The sequence below is a fragment of the Camelus ferus genome, chromosome 9 (assembly GCF_009834535.1).
Source record: "Camelus ferus isolate YT-003-E chromosome 9, BCGSAC_Cfer_1.0, whole genome shotgun sequence".
NCBI lineage: Eukaryota > Metazoa > Chordata > Mammalia > Artiodactyla > Camelidae > Camelus > Camelus ferus.
This window is the reverse complement of record NC_045704.1, coordinates 35,664,616-35,683,471: the sequence shown is the minus strand read 5'-3', so window position 1 is coordinate 35,683,471 and position 18,856 is coordinate 35,664,616. Positions and strand designations below refer to the sequence as shown.

At 36.7% G+C, this 18,856-nt stretch overlaps 1 protein-coding gene across 1 annotated transcript; it reads left to right on the top strand.

Moving 5' to 3' along the window:
• Window positions 1-146: 146 nt before the first annotated feature.
• On the top strand, window positions 147-18,614 carry NUDT21 (nudix hydrolase 21). Its single transcript, XM_006179785.3, has 7 exons — window positions 147-406; window positions 3,398-3,598; window positions 4,464-4,527; window positions 8,648-8,737; window positions 12,762-12,837; window positions 13,603-13,717; window positions 14,951-18,614. Exons 1-7 carry the CDS (start codon window positions 291-293, stop codon window positions 14,970-14,972), a joined length of 684 nt encoding a protein of 227 aa, XP_006179847.1. The 5' UTR covers window positions 147-290; the 3' UTR covers window positions 14,973-18,614.
• The last annotated feature ends 242 nt before the right edge of the window (window positions 18,615-18,856 follow it).

The following is an 18,856-nucleotide window of genomic DNA, read 5'->3' as shown; positions in this document are numbered from 1 at the left end:
GTAAGTACCAAAGTAAGAAGAGGCGGGACCAGTAATGATAGACCAATCGAAGCTCCATATATTGCGACTATCTCAGCAGCGATTGGTCCAATGGTGCCCTCTCACCGCCTCTCTACTTCCTGCCGCCAGAGGGTCAAGATGCATTTCCGGCGTGCGTACGCCTCCTCTTGCGCTCTCATCTTAATGGCGGGCGTCGGCTGCTGAGTGGGACGTAGATAACCGCTGCCGGCACAGGGAAAGTCTCCCTGCCTTCCCCTTTCCTCTCGCAGCTAGCGCCGGAGCTCGCCAGCATGTCCGTGGTGCCGCCCAATCGTTCGCAGACTGGTTGGCCCCGGGGGGTCAACCAATTCGGCAACAAGTACATCCAGCAGACCAAGCCCCTCACCCTGGAGCGTACCATCAACCTGTAAGTGCGGCCTGGCCTTCGCGCGCTATCTACTCGGCATCCCCTTCCTCGTGAGCGCTCCGAAAGACTCCAGTCTTCTTCCGGCGGACCCCGCGCCTCCCCACCGCCCCCACTCTTGCTCTCGGGGGCGCGCCTTCTAGCTCTCTCACGCCCCTTCCTCGACCTGCAGAGCCATGGTGTTGGAGTCCTACTTGAGAGGCTTTCCCTTTCCCCTTTTCTGGAAAGAAGGTGTATTCCCCTGTCTCTGTATTCAGTTATTGTAGGAAAAACCCGTTTGCTTTGAACTCATTCTTTCCCCACCTCTCCAGAGGTAACTAACCGAAGACCGTGGTTTTTATCCTTTCGGTCCAGTAATTATGCTTTTACGTCGCATATATGGTATTGTTTTGTGTGTTTTTATTTAGTATAAGTGGTATAACGTAGCATCGTTTTTGCAGTTTTCCCTTTGCACCAATAGTAAGCTTTTGAAATCTTAACTGTAACGCGCAGGTTTAGTAGGTTTTTCTTCTATTGCTTTATTGCTTTTCAGTTCCTGAGTACACCACATTTTATTTATCTTCTCAGGGCTGTCTGGGTTGCCCTTTGCGTACACATGTCTTCTCTGCCGCAGCGACAGCATCCAAGCACCCTGAAGACCCCAACTTGGGAAGGTGCTGAGGCTTTCCTTGTGGCTGGGCTTTCAGACCGTGGAGGGGACCAAAGTGTAGCTCCAGAGAACCTATTGTTGACCGCGTTTTATTTTCAGCATCTTTCTGATTAACCTCTTCAAGCCATTGCATTTCGAATCCACTCTCGAAAGTAGTCTCGCTGTGGCAGAGAATTGACATTGGACTGTGCCTTGCTCAAGAAATTGATAGTATGGTCTCTTTTAAAGAGATCATTTCTGAAAGTTTGTGAGCCACCGTGATGCTGACCCTAATGGAGGAAAGTGGCCAGCTTATGCCGGTCGGTGTTTAAAAGGTGCAAGGATTTAGTGATATTGGTGTTTTGGTAGGACACTTTAGGTGTTTCTCTGTTTTGTATTCAAATGAATGAACTTTTCCTCCTCAAAAGCAATTTGAAATTGAAAAGATAATTATTTTATTTGACAATTTAGGTGCCAGCTTGGAAATATAGATAATAAAAATGTTGGGTTTAGGAAATCTGGAATTAATAGATAGTTACATATATGCAAATTGATATCTCTAGCCATTACATTAACATAATAGCGTTTTAATTTCATATCACATATTTTTAAAAATCCTCATAGTTTTCCCATGAAATGGAAAAGGCAAATGCTCTTATGCTCTTTTAAAAAATGGGAAAGCACAACCTCTGGATTACTTTCAGTTGTAATTAGAACTAGGACTGACAGTTTTTCCTTGATTTACCTTGATTACTGGATCAATTTGCATCAAGCCATTATGTAGAACTAACTTGGTGAACATGCTTTCATCTTGGCTCCAGTAAAGTTATGGATTAATGGTGTTGTAGTACTTTAACTCCTATATAAATACAGTATTCAGAAATAATTGTGTTGTGCACTTAGTTCACCTGGATGAGTAATGGTCTAAATGGAAAACAGGCTCTCTCCCCTCCAATATATTTCATTAATTGCATGAATGCTAACTTTGTAGCAGGCACCAGGCATAATGCTGGGTATAGAGTGGTGAGGAAGTAAGGTGCAGTCCCTGCTTTGCAAAGCTCACACTCTGATGGGAATAATACATATGTGTTTGAACTTGATTTCACAGCTGAAAATTCTTAACATTTGATTTTGATGGCATCTCTATTGATGTGAGAGCTGACTTTTCTGGTAGAGATGTGTTAAAGCTATCTTTAATTTTTCTCACTCAGGTTGTGAGAACTAAATGTTAATACATGTATAAAGCATTTTAAAAATCTGCGGTGCACACTGCATGTGTGATTGTTGCTACTAATGATGAAGATGTTAGATTTAGCATTGGGTCTACTGGGAGAAGTTCTTAAAATCTTTAAAGCATCCTAGAAATAGCTCATTTTAGTTATTATAGAGCTGTTTCACTTATGCCTAGAATTTGGCTTCTGGAATTAAAATAAGTTTTGAAGTTCTGGAAACCTTGATTTGTTCCCCTTTCAGGAATAGCTAAGTGGATTAGTTATGTAGTTAACTTTAATGCAAGGCATTTTGGTAGAATAGATACCTTGGAGATAGGCAGGTGTGGCCAAAGCATTCTTAAAGGCTTCTTACTGGAAGGCTTTTGATTGAGGGGTTACAAGGTAGTACTTGTGATGAAATATGAATACGGGTTTTTAAACTATCTTTAATGAAAAATTTAATCATTACTAGGCAAGCCGATGACTGTCTTTTATAGCCATATTTTGAATTCTTGATAAAGGAGAATATTTAAGATTACATCTCGTGGACAGAAGATTCAAATGAGAAGGGAAGAATAAGGATACTGAATAGAATAAATACAGAAGGCTGAAAAATCTAGATGGAAAAGAAGAGTTCATCTGAAGAGGGAAGGTACTGGAAAAATCTGAAGATAGTTGACTGGGAGAAATAGAAAATAACTGGAGAGATGATGGAAAGTGGTGGCTGAGCTTGTAGAAAAAGAGATATTGGCTATTAGAGCTCATAATTAATAGAGCTTATGATTAGATTAGTAGAGAAACCCAGGGACATATTAGCCAGGTTGACAATGTTAGTATAGCATCCATGATCTAAAACCAGAGGATTATTCAGATAGCCACTCCTCTAAGCATTTAAGGACCATAAGAATAGTGTTATCTATGCTTGAAAGTTCAAGTATGAAGTAGCAGCTTGATCTAATGGAAGCTCTGGCTTTAAAGTGCAGAGTTAAATTCTGATCTTTGCTGTCTGATTAACTAACTTAACTTTGGACAAATCCTATGTCTCTGAGTGCAATACATGCACATTTTACTGTGGTTTCTTATCTGTGATTGGTATCTGACCTGGTAAATGATGGTTTGTAGTTCTCATATTGGATGTTTGTCTTTGGATCCCAGGTACCCTCTTACCAATTATACTTTTGGTACAAAAGAGCCCCTCTATGAGAAGGACAGCTCTGTTGCAGCCAGATTTCAGCGTATGAGGGAGGAATTTGATAAAATTGGCATGAGAAGGACTGTAGAAGGGGTTCTGATTGTCCATGAGCACCGACTACCCCATGTGTTACTGCTACAGCTGGGAACAACTTTCTTCAAATTGTAAGTTCATTGGAAATTAACAGTAAGATAGCTTTTAATAGGATTGCTGTTTTATGCAGCTTTGGAATATAATTTTAGCCCTAAGTCATTTATCTCAACAACCACTACTGTTAATGGAGTCTTTAGAAAGAGAAAATCACATTTTTTTCTCCAGTGCAGTACTCATTTATTGCCTAACTAGAAATCTGCACGTTTCTATGTATTGTTAATGTTAATGACTAAGCTTGATAGAAGCCATGTGAAACAAATGAGTCCAAGTTCAATTTCTAGATGTCATTTTAGCATTACTAAGAACAATTGATTTTACCTCTTTCTTAGGGTAAATAGTGTTTCCTGGTCTTAGAATGGCTTACATTTTGTAGATAATTGTTTAGTTTTCTCATTTAAGCTTATAAATCTCTCAGTACACATTTAATCCACAACTGTTTCATAAGATTGTACCAAAAAGAGTTCTCGAATATTTAGATTGTAGTTTTTGAAAAATGCCCCACTCTTCAGAGCTAGAGAATGTGGGTACACGGCTCTCTGGACATTTCTAGACTCCATTATCACCAGATAGCTTACAGAGAGAAGAGATTGGGATGGACTGGTTTCCAGCAATTATGTGATGTTTATGTTGTGGTACATATTTTGTTTGTTTAAAACTAGGGTTTGTGTACTGTTAGTCTGTTGAATAGACATTATGAATTAAACTTTCTAGCACATTCTTTCCCCTTCATTTGACATTTGTTTGCTTTGATTGCCGTATCATGTGACACTGAAATGTGTATTATGCAGTTACTTGATAGAAATGATATTATTTTGTTCTTCCTGTTATCCCCAAATTGTATTAAGTTGAAAGCTGAAATTCTTAAACTTTATACAGACCTGGTGGTGAACTTAACCCTGGAGAAGATGAAGTTGAAGGACTAAAACGCTTAATGACAGAGGTATTTTTCTGTTTAACCACTTTGACGATTTTATTAATGCTCATCTAAATACCATCAACTTAATGCATAATCAGGCCTTTTTATGTTTTGTGAAAAGGATGAGTTTATTTTAAATATTTGGTTTTCAACACATAAAACTTAAAACTCAGAGTGTTAGTACAATGTTTATTTTCTGCAGGTTGAACTTAACACATCCTCTTAACATTCCTTTTCATTGAAATTTTGATGTAGCAATAATGGTTAATAAAACAACATTTCCTGAGTACTGACTGATAAGCTTTGTTCTAACTAAGTGCTTTACATGCAGTAACTCTTTTAATCACCACAACACTAGGAAGTAGGTACTATTGTTAATCTCTAGGACACAGGGTGATCGGTAACTTGCTTGATGTTATATTGCTAGTATGTCATGAAGCTGGACATTTGAATGCAGGTAGTTTTGTTCCAGAGTAGGCACTAATAGAATTTTGACAAGACAATGATTTCTATTATATACCTATTTTCATTTTTGCACGTATTTTTTAGGCTTTTTCCAAGATGTGCTACTTTTTAGAAGTCATTCTAATGTCTGCCTTTAAAGCAATGGGGCCAAATGCATAGATGCTGAAAGTTTTTGAGATTGTAGGTTGTGTCATTATTAAATGTTTTTCTTTTTTAGCATGTAATCTACCCCTTAATTACAAAACTAATGTATGTTCTGTGCAAAAACCTTGGCAAATACAGAAAGCAGAAGGAGAGACAAACAAAAATCACCTGTAATTATACCACTTTAACCTATTGATTTGTCTTTCTAGTGTTTTTAAATGCACTATAACTCTTAGATACTGTGCTGTGTTTGGACTTACATTTACATATGGTAGATGGAATCTACCTGCTTATCTCAGCTTTTTCTCAAGACTCCACCAAAAGGCAATAAAGGAGATTAAAAAGATATAAATCCAGTAGGATTGAGGGAGTGCAAAATGAGACAGTAGCAAGAAAAATTTTTTAGAAGCTGGAAAGCCGGTGAGCAAATTGTAACTGACTTAGCAGAAACCTCAGCCCAGCATGAGGGCAGTCCAAGACACAGCATTGCAGAACACCAAAAAGGCTAAGGAATTGGTACCTATGAAAGTGGTGGCATGCCTGGACTGAAAATTGAATTGACTGACAGTCTGTATGGGATGTATTTATATACCTACATTGTCTTCCCCCACTCTGTACATTTAGGCAAAGACTGGCTGGTGATTCTCTGTAGAGAACTGAATCAGAAAATGCTAAGCAATCAAAAAGTTGAGAAGGTGGGGAGAATGAGTGAAAAAGTTTACATACTGAATGGTGAGACTTCAAGACTTCTCCTACAAGGCTGATAGTGTTAACAACTGGTTTTACATACCCCAGGCTGAAGGTTGGAGGTTTGTTTCTGGAGAAAATGATCAGTTCCAGAAAATACTCTAGATGATAGATGGTATTTGGGAATCTTCCCAAAGAAACATTGTAGTCCTATCTCTCATGCACACTGAGATGGGAATTAAGTATCTTATTTTTTTACCCTGAATTGTGAGCAGATAAGTATTACCAGGCTTTTGGAGAAAGCTTCTTAACAGGAAAGAGATCAAAAAAAGCAAAGTGAACTCGACAGAAACAGAAAATTCAGTGATCAACAGAATTATGATTAATATTCTTGATGTGATAAAAGGAGATTTTGCATCTGTAGAACAGTGCCCTTTGAAAAGAACTATCTAGCCAACAAAAAAGAACTCATAAGTATTTAAATTAAAAAAAAAGGCAGAATGAAAAATTCATTAGAGAGTTTAAAAGATTCAGTTGAGTTAACCTACTAGAAAGTAGAACAAAAAGATAGAACATAGGTAAGAAAAGGTAAAATTACTGCATCGTTATAGAAGGGTCAATATAAACTGCAGATAAATAGAACAGAAGGAAAGGAGTTAGCAAAGCAATAATTCAAGAAAATTTCCCAAACTTAATCATCAGTTTTCAGTTTGAAAAGACCTGCTGGCATGCCCTCTCTAATGAATGTTACAAGATTCATGAAGAGGCGTATCATGAAATTTGACGTAATAAGGATAAAGAGAAAATTCTAAACGCTTCTAAAGTTGGAGAGGAGGAATGGGGAGATAGACATGGGTTAAATAAAAAGCATCAAAATCAGAAATGGCTTCAACAGTCCCAGAAATAATACTGGAAGCTAATAATGGAGCCTTCATAAATCTAGGAGTACATGATTTCTATCCTAGACTTTTCTGTCTAATCAAACTATAAATCAAGTATGCAGGTAAAATAAAGTTATTTCCAGACATAGAGTTTCCAAAGATGTGACATCTCCTGTACCTTTTCTCAGGAAGCTACTAGAGGATGTTCACCACCAAAGTGAAAGAATAAACTAAAAAGATACAGGGTTCAGAATATAGAGAGGATCTAACAACACAGGAGAGAGACCAAGGGAAGCCCTGGGACTCCAGCTGTGAAGCAGGGCTAAAAGCGTCTACAGATTGGAGCAGGGTGATAGAAAAATATTTCTTAGGAAAAATGAAATTGATAGAATAATTTATACTTGAACTGAGAAGAAATTTAAGCTCTTGTGGAGAATGTGGGAATGAATTAGTGATAGCAATGAAATGTAACAGTTATTACCTCCCCAAAAAAGGATAGTTGTACAAATAGGGAAATGTAATTATAGTTTACTAAATATTGTATCTGATTAACCTAGTCATACTAATTTACTGAAAATTGACTTAAATATTGATAATGGGAACATGGTAGAAGAGAAGGTATGAGTGGGGCATGCAGTTTTAAGATCTAAATTCTCATCCACAGTAGACGGTGTTAATTGGTTTTGTAAAGTTTTTAAAAATGAAAAGCAGTCAAGAATTGGTCATAAAAGAAATGTTACAAATTAACTACAGTGACCTGACAAATACTACCTCAGTAACGTGATCAAGGTCAACATCAGTGATAAATCATGTTGCTAGAATATATCTGTGCAGTGAGGTGAAGAGAATGAAACTTTACCTCTATAATTTTCCTTCCCAAATTCCCCGAAATCCATAATCCCAGTCTAACTGAGGGACATTCTGCAAGAAACCTAACTAGTACTCTTCAAAATTGTCAAGATTATCAAAAATAAGGAAAGTCTGAGAAATTGCCACAGTCTAGAGGAGCCTAAGGAGAAATGACAAATGGAATGTGATATCCTAGATGGAATTCTGGAACTGAAAAAAAGACATTAGGAAAAAACCAAGGATGTATGATTAAAGTAGGGACTTCAGTTAATAATAAGGCATCAGTATTGGTTCATTAATTGTGAAAAATGTGCCATTCTTGTGTAAGATGTTAATAGGGAAAACTGGGTGTGGGATATGGGAAGTCTTTGTACCATCTTTTCAACTTTGCTATAAATCTAATGGGGATAATCAGTTATTTAAAAGCAAGAAGACACAGTGTCCTGGGTTCCATCCCTAGTACCTCCTCTAAAAATAAGTAAATAAAACCTAAACACCCCCCCCAAAATAAAATAAAATAAAAGTAGGAAGAATGCTTTTAAAAATAGAGGCAAATATCTGACAGGAAAATAGCTAAGAGTTGAAAGTTATAGCCAGTGGAATTGTGAAGTGGGACAGGAAACTTCTGTTTCTCATGATGAACTTTATAGGACCATTTTTGACCAACTAAAATGTATAGAGTATAGCTTTGATTAAAATACGTTTAATTTTATGCGATACAGATTTATAAAAATGAAAATTGTGAATTTTGCACACCTCTGTAACTTGGTTACAGAAGCTATAGTTGAGTCTAATAAAAAACTATTGTATGCCATTGGCTAATGTAGGTAATTGGTCATCTTTGGTTTTCCATGCATAGCCTGGGCATAACAACAGATGTGTTGGCCCTCCATGATTGTGTTGATGCCAGATTGCCAGTTTTGAACTAATAGTGTATGTCTTGGGCAAAGTGACACAGATAATAAATAGTAAATTATAGAGAGGAAATCCATATAGGAGATATAATAGCCATTGGTCTCCAATAGGAGTGCTGCCAAAAATATTTTCTTCACTGAAGAAGGAAATTCATGGGTATGTATATTTGGTTGTTTACTGGCTGTATCGCTTCTTTTTGACAGATACTGGGTCGTCAAGATGGAGTCCTGCAAGACTGGGTCATTGATGACTGCATTGGTAACTGGTGGAGACCAAATTTTGAACCTCCTCAGGTCAGTGTTCATTATATTTGCTGGGCAAATACTTGGGGACATAGGAAAGAGATTTAATTCCAGCCATTTAAAAAGATAGTAGAATTTGACTTGAAATTTCCTCTTCCGCCTGCTTAATTTAAATAAAAAATTAAAAAGCCAAGCATTTTTTCTTTTAAAGGAAAATTTCAAAATATGCCAAAGTTGAATAATAAACGTAAATAAATACTATTACCTCTCATCTGCCTTCAGCAGTTAGCACTCATGGTCAAACGTCATCAGTCCTGTCCCCCCCGCTGCCTTGTTCCCGCTGTTCCCATCTTCAGTTGTTTTGAAGCAAATCCTAGATACAATTTCAATCGTAAATATTTTAGTGTGTATCTTTAAAAGGTAAGGATCTTTCTGAAAACATAACCACAATACTACTACCATTATCTAAAAACAAAAAAATTTCATTCGTTAAATACATAGTCACTATTCACATAGCTTTGAGTTTTATTTTTATCTTACTTTTGTAATTTGTTTGAATTAGGATAGTTCTTAAGTCTCTTTTATATCTATAGGTTGGCTCCTTGTCTTTTTCTCCTTATAATTTATTTGTTAATGAAAACAGATCACTTAAAATCTTTAGTGTTTTCGTCACTGATTGCACCCCCCTGTTATAGAACACATAGCTCTTCTCTATAAATTGGTAGTTAGATCAAGAAATTGGATTTGGACTCAATTTTGGGGGGAAAGAGGTACATGGCTTGACATAGGTATGTATATTATTTATCTATTGCTGTATAATATATGTCCCCAAAAATTAGCAGCCTAAAACAACAGACCTTTATTATCCTAGTTTCTCAGGGTAAGGCCTCTGGGAGCTGCTTAGCTGAGTGGTTCTGGCTCATGAAGTTATGGTCAAGTTCTCGGCTGGATTGCATTATCTCCAGGGTAGTCTGAAGCTGAATTACCCGATCCCAAGCTCACACGTGTATTTGTTAGCAGACCTCTCGGTTCCTTCTGGGCTGTTGGACTGAAGGTTCAGTTTCTTGCTGGCTGTTGATTGAAGGCCTCCCTCACTTGCCATGGGAGCATCGCCTTCAACAACTCCCAGTAAGACAGCTGGCTCCACCCAGAGCCTGTGATCTAAGAGATAGAGACCGTGCCCAAGTAGGAAGCTGCAGTCTGTTACAACCTAACCTTGGCAGTGACGTGTCACTTTTGCTGTCTGCTATTGGTCACACAAACCAACATAGTACATTGTGGGAAGGGGCTACACAAAGGTGCAGATACCAGGAGACAGGGTTGGGAGTCATCTTGGAGTCTGGCTACCATGGGTAGTATGGTGTACTTCCATCAGGAATTTTATAATGTCTGGTTGTCTCTTTTTGTAATGTTAGCAGCTCATGGATAATAGTTTTCCTAGATCTATTAATTCATCAGAATTGTGATACTTAGGTAAAGAGAAACTTACCAACTATTTGTGTACCCTGAGGTATAGTTTGTGTAGGAAAGAATATATGCTGCTTTCCCTCCACTTACCAGTTTTCGGAAGAATGAGTTAATTTCTTAGCATCTGCCAAAGGCTTGACTTTACTCAAAAGGGAGAATAAGACAAAGACTTGTGTGCAGATTGTTTGGGAGGTGATCCCAGGAAGCAGCAGAGTACCGGGCAAGGGAGACCAGAAACAGCAGAAGTCTGTTGTACATAATTGATCTTATTACAGCTGTGGGTAACTGGATTAATCTTGCTAAGGACTGTGGGGAACCATGTGGAATGCATCTCAGAGTTGTCCATCGGAAGGATGGAAGAATGGAAGGCCAGGGACTTTTGTCCCCCATTGGATGAGAGTTGTAAAACTCTTGCACTTTGATGTTGAAGCTGAGCACTGGTTGAGAGAATATCCAGGGCTTTGGGAATCCTCTGAGGCTGAAAAGCAAGAGTGGAACAGTGGCAGCAGCAAGGGAGCTTTCTGACACTTTGATGCACAGCCTCCTTGAAATCTGAGGTGGGATGAGAAACACAAAAAGTGTCTGTTTCAGTCACCCTTTAAAGTGGTATTTGACCTCCTGGATTTAAATATATTTGATGTGTTTTAATCCATTGTAATGATGGATAATGTTACTGATGTGCAGTGTTTCCTATCTTTGACTAATGGGAGCCTTTGTAAGTTGGGTGTATGAGTTTGATAGCTTCTTTGCATGACATGCTGTTCCAGGTGACAGATTGGACGAAATATCAGTCAGGCAAAAGATTGTTCTGTCTGTCGTCTTCTGACCAGTGTAGCTGAGGGATAGGAAGAAGAGGTGCTGTGGAAGCTGGTGCTGGTGCTCACTCCTGGAGAACTGCCCAGGCTTTGAGAAAGTATAATTGCATCTGGAAATAGTAAACTTCCTGATCCAAAGATACGTAGAACAATTATTTTGAACTTTTTTTGCTTTCTTGAACATTCCATAACCTAACTGGAAAATACTCTAATAACAGCAATGTTTTCCAGGCTGCTTTCTGAATACCCTCATTCATATCCCTTACCATGGTTCTAGGACAGTTCTCTTAATTCACTGAACCCTAAGGTTGTCTCTGATAGTATAAGATATAACATAAGGGTTGTGTGTTTGTTTAGTAAACTTGGAGTATTGGTGAGGTGGGAAAAGAGCACGACACCATCTTCTTGTTCTTTTTATATAAAGTGCAGTTGGCTTAAAAAGAGGAGAAATGGGAGAAGGATTTACACGAAAATGAACATACAGCCTCGAGTAGAAGAATATTGGGGTAATGCTGGTCACTGATTTGGTCATGGTTTGGGAACTTTTGTTGTATGTGAACCACAGTTCTCTTAGCCTGTGCTGTTTAAGCTACTTCTCACCTGTCTCTCTGTTGCTGCCAGTGTACCTGGTTTTCATGATAGTATAGGGTAACTCCAAAGCCTGGGGTAGCTGTCTTGATTCATACCCTAGGGATGCCTCTAGTGTATACTTACTCTAACCAGAATGCTGGTTAGGTGCCATTGGGGCAGCGCAGTGGGTAATAACATCAGCTTTTGTAGTTAGATTAGAGTTGGATAGATTCAGTTGAATCCTGGCAACGCTGCTTAGCCGTATCATCTTGGGAAAGATACTTAGCTTCCCTGCGCAAGTTCTTTACATAAAATAAAGGTGATGATACTTCCTTTTGGCAGCCTCTGTTTTTATACTTCTTTTCTGTTACGCCTATTTTCAGCACTTTTTAATTCCCTTGCCCTCAAATACTCCAAAAGAAAAATAGATTTTTCTGAATGTGTCACGGGGAGATGCAGGAGAGGTTTTCATTCTATACGAACTGTAGAACAAAAGTCTCTATCTTAGACTTTTAAAATCCTCTGTGTTAAAATTCTTTCTCAGGTAGCAGCCTCCCCTCTCTAATTCTCTTTATTCCTTTAAATTCTCCAAAATATTTTCTCCATTTTCCCAGGCAATTTGACTTTGTCTAGCTGGCAAAGACTTCTCATCTGATATTTTTGCAGCATGTAGGCAGTGTGCTCATATGGTGGTTGTGGGGTAGAATGTTCTGCCAAATACCTCAAGAGGTGTATTTAAACTTTTAATATAGTAAACATGTCTACATCAGTATTCCAGAAAATTTAACTTAGTAATGATATATTTTTAAAAAGACAACTTTTATCAAAAACACTCCACTAATAGCAGACTTCGTTGTGTTTTAAATTTATCAAGCTGTAAATCTTGTGTCTACACATTTAATTGTCTTGAATGATTGAATGGTTTACTACTTGATATTTTATATTTATTAAATCATTTGTCTGTACATCTATTAGGTACCAGATCCCGGTAAAGGGAAGACTAGAAAGAATTTTACTTTTCTCAGCAGTTTATATTGTATTGGGGAATAAGCAAGACCATGGAATACTTGTTAAAATAAAATCGTATGGGATTATGAGGAACTTGGTCTTAAAGGGCCGATATTTGAGCTTAATGTATGAAAGGGGAGAAGTTGGGAAATAGAGACATGGTGGGTATAAGAGATGTCTTGGCAACTACAAATTATTCTGTTTTGTTATTTTAGTATCCATATATTCCTGCACATATTACAAAACCTAAGGAACATAAGAAGTTGTTTTTGGTTCAACTTCAAGAGAAAGGTAAGTTACTTTGTTTTTGAAGGCAGCCATCTAAAAACTTTTATAACATAATTTCAAGGATACCTTTATTTGTGTTTTCTCCAAGTTCCTTATATTTTGATATTTATTGTAAAACTAAAAATGCATACCATTTTTATATAGAATTACCTAGTTTTTCTCAGATGTGCTAGCCATGTTATGGGGGAAGAGTAAGTATTTAGAGCCTAGAATACCAGATTATAGTATTTTTAATAACTGTTTAGCTGCTGGTATTGATTTTCACATTGTGATAAGCTGAAAATTTTAGGAGACAGATGAATTTTTTTAATACCATCTTTAGCCCTGTTGTGCATATTAACAAATAATTATTCCATTCTTTATAATGTTCTTAAATTAGAATTCAAAATAAATTGGAAGCTCAGATTTTCTCTTCTCCCCATCCTCCCAGGGCTATCACTCATAAGGTCCTCTTAGTTGGTAATAATAGGATCTCTTTAGAGAGTCAGTTTCAAAGCTGTGGCTGTGAACTTTGCTTAAAAGACAAAACCAGAATATACATATGTGTATGCCTGACTGAGACATTGTTCTTACACCAGAAATTGACACATTGTAATTGACTGTACTTCAATTAAAAAAAAAAAAAAAAGACAAAACCAACCTGTTTTAATGAGAAATACCTCTTTCCTCAAAAGTTTCTCAAATGTAAAATTGGTGATTACAGGTGAAATGGAAGCAATGGTTATATAAGAAATTGTGGAAAATGAATACTGTTTTATTTTATTTTAGCCTTATTTGCAGTTCCTAAAAATTACAAGCTGGTAGCTGCACCACTGTTTGAACTGTATGACAATGCGCCTGGATATGGACCCATCATTTCTAGTCTCCCTCAGCTTTTGAGCAGGTATGGACATTTTGTGGTTGATTTATCTAAACTGCTCAATTTAAAATAATCCAAGCCACTTGAGAAGGGATAGTCCATAAATTTTGGTCTTTAAGGAAACAAAGACAGTAGGTGGATCCTTAGGCCTTGTGCCAGCCAAGGATTAAATATGACTGTGCATCCTTAGACCCTAAGTTGCAGCATGACTTTCTGGTAATTGTGCATCTGCTCGTCCCCAAATCTGATATTCTCCACAGTCAAGTGTGAAGTCTTCATTTAAAGAAGAGGTGGTCAAATAGTAGTCAGCAGTATATAATAAATATGAGAGGGCGTATATATATAAAAACGTGGAGAATTGAATCTCTTGATATAATACATAACTCTCTTTCCATCTGAAAATCTATTCAGGCTCAAATTGGGGCATGTGGGATTAAGTCCTTAATTTTTACATGGAGTTTTTTGTTTTTGTTTTGTTTTTAATTGTACTGGTTGAGGGGCTTGAGTCAATCATAGATAAGAATTGCAGAATAATATAATGGTTAAGAATACAGATTCTGCAGTGTTTGGATTTGAATTCCACTTTCAGTGCTTCCTGGCAGTGTGACCTCTGACAAACGATTATACCTATTTATTCATCTGTAAATGGGGATGATAGTCCCAGCTTCATAGACTTGTGAGGACTAAGTGAAATAATGCATATAAAGTGCTTAGAATAGGTGTCAGGCACCTGGTAAGTGCTTAGTAAATGTTAGTTAAAAAACAATGTCAGTAGTGGTTTTGACCTTCTATGAAAGCTTGTTTAGTATGAAAACGGGCTTCCTATTTTGGCACACTAATCGGACTTCATCTTTTGCTCCTCTGCTTTGGCCTGCTGATGGGTTACAAGTTGAAGTACGGGATATGAAAAAAGTCATATTTTTCATTTATTTAAACACTACCTATGAGGTATCAGGAACTTGCTGAGTGGTCAGAATACAATGAGGTAGGTGTAAAAGTTTTCCCTTCCTTCAAGGAAAGTGGATTATTAATCAAATGTACACTCTTAAAAATTTTTAAATTATAAATATTCAGTAATACTTATTTAATGTATAATGTATAATGTGACTGACAGGTGAAAGAAAAGGGTGTCTCAGTGTAGAAAATGCCCAAAATATCAAGGGAGGGTTGAAATGTCTAAATTTCTTTATCAACTAAGATATAGCCTATGTAAATAATACTGTATTTAATAACGATATCGTTCTTTTTAAAATTCAGGTTCAATTTTATATACAACTGAATTCCTGTGCAATGGAGAAGTAAGAGAAGCCGTCTCTGTGAGCACAGCTATACACAGTGTAGAATAAACATGCTAGGAAGGTTTTTTTGGTTTTATCTCTTTCCCAGTCCCTAAATTGCCACCTACTTTTTGTTGTTTGAATAGTAAAGTTAATATGGAAAACTAGATTGTGGTATAAACAAATGTGATGATGTTTAATTTACTTTTGGTTTTACTCATACTTTTTTTGTACAACATTAAAGAAAGTAGACTTCTTTCTATTTGCTTTTTGTTGTTTTGTTTTTTAATTTCACATTAAATTTGTGAAATTCTTACAGGTGAGGATCTTATCCCACCCCCTCCCGCCGCTGAATGTTAAGAGACAATGGCAGGTCAAGTTTATGGGACCCTTGCTCTGCTACCACTCTTAGGGGTATATTCCAAGACTGTATTATAGATCTTTGTGCTGAGGATCTTCTGGGAACTAGAGTTTCTTGATTTGAGTCTGAGATGCAATTCCTGTACCAAATTTTATACTCATGATGAGTTATATTACAGCAGAACTCCCAGTATATTTCTGACTGGTACATTTCATACCAGTACAGCTGGACCTTAGTTCACAAACAATGGACCTTAATTAAGTATATGGGAAGCTATTAAAATTGTCTGGGTCAGGGAAAGTCATGGGAATTGGTATAAAAAGAGACTGATCAGTACTCATTTAGAATTTTTCCCCCTACATAATGGGGGTATTCATTATTTGTGCTCTTGTGAAATTGTTTTAGACATTCTTAGGGCTATGGTAAAATGGTGATTTGTGAAGGAAGGTTCTAAAAGTGGGTCTGTTATATTTTGAACTCTTAGATTGTAAAGTTATTTCAATTAACGTGAAGTTGTATCCATAGAGATGAGAATTTGGTTTTAACAGTGACACAAAGCCTTTTCATAAAATATTTTGGAATGAACTGAATCAGAATTAGATTTTGTCAGTCTAAGAGAACAGTACCAAATTTTGAAAACTTTTAGAAACATTGCTAAATTAGGATCAAATTTGAGGGAATAAAAAAAATCTTAGAGCAAAGGGATTTACTGGCTGTGTTATTGCTTAATGATCAAAATATATGGTGTATGCCTTACTACAAACTGTTGACTGTAGGTTAAGTAATGGAAATCTTATACAGCTACTTAAAAGAGATTGATAAAGTTATGTTTTTAATAGACAGAAATGAACTTTTGATTATTTGTACATCTTTATGGTACTGATCACAGGGCTGTTCTGAATATTGGGTGATGTGAAAGATAACATCATATATTCTTCCATACTTAGACTTGAGAAAAGTAGACCAAGAGCACCTGAGCAATTACATTTATAAACATTCAAGTTTATTTAGTTGAGGTCCTGTCAAACCTTCAAACAGTTGTGTATCAAGTAGTGACTTCGTAGTAGGTGAGCACCAGTCTCAGACCAAAAATGAACAGTGGTTTTGTTTGAAAAAGGCACTAGTTCTGTGGATAGTCCTTCTCCTTCAGGGGCTAACAGTCCTGTCCCTCTGGTTTATATTAGCATGTTTCAAACTTACTGTAATTTTATTGGTGGGCTCACTGATGAGTCGTACAAGATTAGGGAATGCAGAGATGGAGATGGCTCGATCCAGCTGACCTTCCATGATTCCTTCCGGCATCCAAGTGAAAAGCTGCCGTGACTACTTTCAGGTGTGTTAGCTCTTGCCATCTGGGGAGGCTGGGGAGAGGTGGACTTTTTCTTGGTGTGATTTATAAAGTGCTATCAGTAAGGAGTGTTTGAGTTGAAGAGTCATCTGATTCGAGGCCACTCATGTCCTTTTGTAACTTAAGCTTTGACCTAGAAATTCTTTTTTCATCATTACTTCCGAATATTAAGTGCTTGAGTTAGTCATCCATACCCTGGGGCATAGGTGAGAAAAACACTAAGTTGACTGAGTTACTAACTTTGGAATATAAGAGATCTGGTTTTGAATGTAAAGTCCATAACAAATTTTTAAAACTGATTTTGAACTGGTCAGTTATAGTTGTATCCCAATACTCTCTTGTTTGGTTTCCTGATGAAAATAGTAGAACTAGGGGAGTTCAAATCTGATGTGTTCCTACAGCATTAGAAGAGTGTACAAGCGTACTGCTTAACACTAAGCTCTTTTGATGTGTAAGTTCTTACCACACTTCTCCAAGAACAGTCTTAAATTGTGCATTCCAGTTCTCTGTATAATAAATACTGACTAATTTTTAAATGAGCTCTTGATTAATGATTTGTATTTTTGAATGCCTCCTATGTTCCAGGTTTGTTTATAAATGAAAGCCCTCTTTTGCATTGCATTGTATAATTACAGTCCATGCCATGTTCCTTTCCCTGAGTAATCTAAGTAGTGCATATTCTATATAAAACTTAATGGCATTGGAAAATATTCAGTAGGTTGAAGGGAAAAAACTAGTTTTACTCAAATGTTTTAAATCATATTTAGGATTGACATCCCTTTGAAGAAAAGTGAAATTTGCTCTTTTTTTTCCCTATGTAATGAAGACTTGAGATTTTTTAAAGAGTAGATAATACTTAAAATAGCATTATGGTAATTCTCTGTATGAATTTGTACTTTTAATAGCAAATCCAAAAGATTTTTTACGTATTGTCTTACCTTGTAATTAGCATTGTATGGTTCAGGTTTTTTTTTTTTTTAATTTAAGGGTTCAATTAAATTAGCATTTTATTTGGATAAAATATAACCAAACTAGCCAGTCTGTTTTCTGCCATGCTTAGTTAGAAGTGAGAGGTAGAGGTCCTCTAAATTCAGCAGGCCAGCAAGCAATCAACTTAAAATTCCCTTTCTTAAAAGATGTGACTCCCTTAAATTCTGTGACTCTTTACACTCTCAGATTTTTAATGACTTTATTAAAGTACCTGCTTCGTCACTTGAGATGAAATGCTTCCCACGTTGGAATTCCTCAAACTTGATGTTTTCACTAGTTTGTAGTGTTTGGAATAGCATGTGCCCATCACTAAGACTGCTTTAGAGAGTGTGCAGTTTTGTACGTCGCATTGTTAGAGAAGGCTTAGTGGGTTTTGACTATAATACAAGTCAGCTTATATAAGCGTAAGATATGATTTCCCATAATTATTCCATATGTTTTACATCACTCATTTGGATTAAACTGGACTCATTTCAAGCAGTTTGCCTTTGTTGTGTTAAACATGTGAGGAGAAACATAATACTGTAATTTGACTTGAGCCATGAAACACATTTTAGTAGTAGCTTGTATTACATTTATCAAGCTTGTTTTTGTGAAAAAACTGAATAAAACCTGAGTAAGTCTAGATTAAGCCAGTTTAGATGTAATTTGTATTTTAGCAATGGATATATTGTAGGACTAGAGCTAAGTTGGTAAAATGTGTTATGTTCTATTAAGGGAAGGATCAGTGCATTTAAAAACTTTTGAACTTCAGTTACTGTGTTCACATCATAGTGTACAAGCGTCATTTATCGTTTGGCTTTGAGAATTTTTCTGGCATTAAGCTTATAGAAAAATGTATAAAAGAAACTGTAGTTTTTGTTATATTTTTATATTGTAAAGTAAAAGTTTGATTAAAATGGTCACTGTTCTTTTTTTATTTTACTGTCATTTCAATAAAAAAAATTAGAAGAACTCTGTGTGATTGTGTGGCTACTAACCTTAGTGTGCCATTAGAAATCCTGCACCATTCTTTTTCAGGTTCATTGGCCAGGGGCCATTACATTAGGTAATAGACAACTTGCATAATATCAAGGGCATGAAGACCTGGGACAGCCACATTGCCCTCCCCTCACATTCCTCCATTGTGTGTTGGCAGTGGTCTTAGGCAGATTCAGTTTCCTGCAATGTGAAAGGGTCATTGGATT